The sequence below is a fragment of the Poecilia latipinna genome, unplaced genomic scaffold, assembly GCF_001443285.1.
Source record: "Poecilia latipinna isolate Pla-1442-1.1 unplaced genomic scaffold, P_latipinna-1.0 Scaffold2634, whole genome shotgun sequence".
NCBI classification, from domain to species: Eukaryota; Metazoa; Chordata; class Actinopteri; order Cyprinodontiformes; family Poeciliidae; genus Poecilia; species Poecilia latipinna.
Genome location: NW_015115250.1, coordinates 1,293 through 4,939, shown reverse-complemented (window position 1 = coordinate 4,939; position 3,647 = coordinate 1,293). Strand labels below are relative to the sequence as shown.

Genomic DNA, 3,647 nt, shown 5'->3' with positions numbered 1-3,647 from the left:
GAGAATCCATTTTATTTTTGTTTTTGGTAGTTTATCAATTCCAGTGTTATGTGTTCTTTTGAAAATAAAGTGTATATCTATGGCAGAAAATAGCATGCATCATTACTTCATTTCCATTAAATCAGTGTCAAAAGGTCTTGAAACAATATTATCGTTTATCGCAATAATTTTTTAGACAATTAATCGCTCAACAAAATTTGTTATCGTGACAGGCCTATTTGAGGTTTGGGTTTGGAGGGAAATTCCTGACTTGCTGAGCCAAAATTCAGTCATAAACCCAGAATTCTGACTACCGAGTAAAAATATGTATCCTTCCTTTGGATGAACTGAAACAGAAATGTCGTTCAAATTGATTGCGATGACAGCAACAGTTATTGAGAACCCTCATCTGTTATCAACAACAGCACTGACACTTAAAATGTCTATAAACTGTTTTTTTTCTTAACTATTAAAAACAAAACAAAAAATGTTTGGAAGTTTAAAAAAAAGCAGCAGCTTTATGAAGAAATAGGCTCAGTCTGTTTGAAAAGATGTACTCCAGCAAAAAAAAAAAAAAAAAAAACACCTGTTTCCCCCAAAATAATCCAACTTTATTACCTCTGACAGTAGGCTAATACTGTCAGAGTGTGTTTAACAACGTCATATTGCATATTTAGTTTATTTTGTCCAACTGTCCTAAACCTGATATTAAAGGATATATAACAAAGCAGAATATGGTTAGAATGCCACGGTACGAGTTTATAGATTTTGTGTTAGATAGGTGTTAGTTTCCAGTCAAAGTGAGGTTTGTTCCTTTAAAACTCTAAGCTTTTTTCAGAATAACACACTGGTTCCCTGTGGATTGTGTTTTTATGCTGCTGGAGCTGTGGATCCACTCACAGTGACTAAAAACACACAAATCTCTAAAGGGCTCATGTACAGTATGTTAGCTTCTAACATACTGTATTTGAATGGGCATTATAACACAGGTTTGCAGGAAACATGAGCATTCAGTTTTTTTCATAACCTGCATCTAATTTATATCTCAACATGATTCCTCTGAATGCAGGTACTTGTTGAGTTTCTGCTGATGCCTGACTGCAGGTCATGGCTCTTCCCCTGCGTTTAACTCACAGATAAAGCCCCAGGCATGCAGGCAGCCCAACGAGTCAGGGAAGCATTAAGGGGTTAACATTCAGGCGCGTAAATACTGTCCATCGCTCCGTAGGGCTTCTTCACTCAAACAAACGCTTTAAACAAATGATCTAATTAAAGTAAGACGCCCCAGACTGTAGCCGAACGGTGTGAATTACACGCAGACCACCGCTGACGTTCGGACGGGGTAGCTTGTGACTATAAAAAAAGAAGAGAGGCAAATAATGCCATATGTTGACAAGGATTCTGCGGAGATCGTAGCGACTCCTGTACAACGGAAGATGAGCGGAGGATCCGATTTGCGCTCCACTCAGACAGGCAGCGCGGCGGCTGGCCATAAGTCCAGAGTACCGGAGGCTCCAGCCGCTTCCATTACTGTTAACAACAACTACACTTTCTCTCCCTGCTGACGGGTCAGAACTCCATAAACATGGGCTATTGTCAGCCATGGCTGGCGCCTGGCAGGAAGACTCTGCTGCGGGGCTCTGAGCTCGGTCTCGGGTCGTGATTTCCAAACCACGCTCCGCTTGAACAGCGAGTGAAAACCGACAGACCGCTCCATATGTGGCAGCATTTAACAACAATATGGCTGATAAATAAAAAGGGAATGTGGTAGCGGCGGAGGGGAAAGGGAAAAACGAGACCCACAAGAACGGCGACTCCGCCGAGGCTTCCCCCGCTGCTGTCCGCTCCTGACAAGGGGAAGGCAGAGTTTAGTTTGGGGATACGGGAGGATGTCAAACAGCTCACGGGAGACATGAGCAGACGAAGCCCCTCACTCCATAATATTATTTTCCGAAGTATGTTTTTGATTCACGGGAATCCGTTTCGCTATATTTTGCGAAAAAATGTCACAACCCCGGTCGGCTATATTTAACTCCGCCTTCTTCTTCTTCTCCAAGCGGCCTCTCTTCAGATGTAGACGGGCGACTGAGAGCCACAAAGCTGTCAAAACGCAGCCGAGTCTTCGCCATTTTTGTTTGTTCCCCCCACAAAATGCAAACCCCTACAGAAGCAGCTCGACGAGCAATCTGGCCTTACCTGCCGTGAAACCAGTCCTTGCAAGCATCGCACTCGATCATAAACTGGGTCACGTCGTAAGGTAATCTGCAGATGCAATACACTGGTACAGTCGCCATGTTCAATTCACAACTACGTCGGGATAGACTGGGGGGGCTGCAGGAGGAACAACGTCCTGCAAACAATATGATCCAATATGATCTTCCCCAGAAAAAAAGCCAGGGGCAGTCCCGCCGGACACATGAAGCTAAGCTCGCTGCTCCATCACCGCCGCAGCCGTGTTTGCGTTTGCGGAGCGGGCGGGCGAAGCGATGGAGGCTCGTCTTAGCTGGTTTTCCTGAAATGCATTCTTTTTATTATTATTATAACTATATGTGCATGCCCCCTGCTGACTGCACGGCACCGAGGCGCTCGCAGCGGGAGCCGGAGGGGGAAAAAATGTAGGCTCGGCGTCTTTGCGCGGAGTTAAATAAATAAGTGGGAAAGTTACGTCAGGAAGCGGTTCTGGATCTGATGAATGAGTTTTAGGATCAATCAGCAGGAGCAGAAAGGCTGAAGGAGCGCAGAGGACATTGATGCTCGGCGGCGGCGCCCAGTTGCTAATCTTTGGTCATTAAATGAAATATGGAAAATTGAAGACAAATAAATTACATTTGTCTTAATTTTCAAAAACAAATGAAAATGGTAATTCAATTACACGTTGTATATATACATCTATGTGTATATACAGATAGATTTATACATATGTATGTACATATGTAATATGTATGTTGCATATAATATATATGTAAATTACATATTATACATGTGGTATAAATAAATAATTATATATATATATATATATATATATATATATATATACATATATATATATATATATATATTTCTAATTAGAGATTAGAAATGGGTGGCAGGAGAGAGAGGGGAAATGGTACAGGGGTTGAGGGAGAGTACACAAACTGGGTGACTTGGAATCGTAATACTCAGAAATAACTAGACATGAGGAACATAATAAACCAAGAGTAAGAAATGATTGAAGCAAAGGAAAACATAAAACACTGCTGATCTACTCAAAGAATAGAAACCACACATACACACACGAACAACCCAAGTTCCTGACAGTTTTTAAGTGCAGTGTGTGTGGGTGCGTGCGTGTGTGTGTGTGTGTGTGTGTGTGTCGGAAGGGGATACGTAGGAAATTCTTTGCAGATTTCTGATGCGGTCTTCAAGTTCACATTGTTTGTGTTCTCCACCTATTCCATACTGCTGAGTTAGCTTGTTGGATGAGTTCTTCGTCCCCCGGCTTCGAATTTATTGCCATCAACCGTAGTCGAGATGTTGTATGAAGACTTTGAAAGTGTGTTGAACAGGAATGGTTGCTTTGAATGTGTCTGGCGGTATCAGGTACGGTTGTTCAATGTCTGGTATGTCATGTGTCGTTGAGGCCCTCAATAGAGGACCTAAATGTTAAACAATATTAGGTCCTCTGTTGA

At 42.4% G+C, this 3,647-nt stretch overlaps 1 protein-coding gene across 3 annotated transcripts in view; it reads right to left on the bottom strand.

Annotated features, from left to right (window-relative positions):
• The window catches only part of phf2 (PHD finger protein 2), a 54,167-nt gene extending 51,577 nt beyond the window's left edge, over positions 1 to 2,590 (bottom strand). For 2 of the 3 annotated variants that reach the window (XM_015020677.1, XM_015020678.1), the window contains exon 1: positions 2,176 to 2,589. In XM_015020677.1, the coding sequence (XP_014876163.1) occupies positions 2,176 to 2,273 (98 nt within the window). In that variant the 5' untranslated portion in view covers positions 2,274 to 2,589. Of the gene's footprint in view, positions 1 to 2,175 lie in introns of all 3 variants that reach the window. The other variant, XM_015020679.1, reaches the window with a different exon arrangement.
• Between the last annotated feature and the right edge of the window lie 1,057 nt (positions 2,591 to 3,647).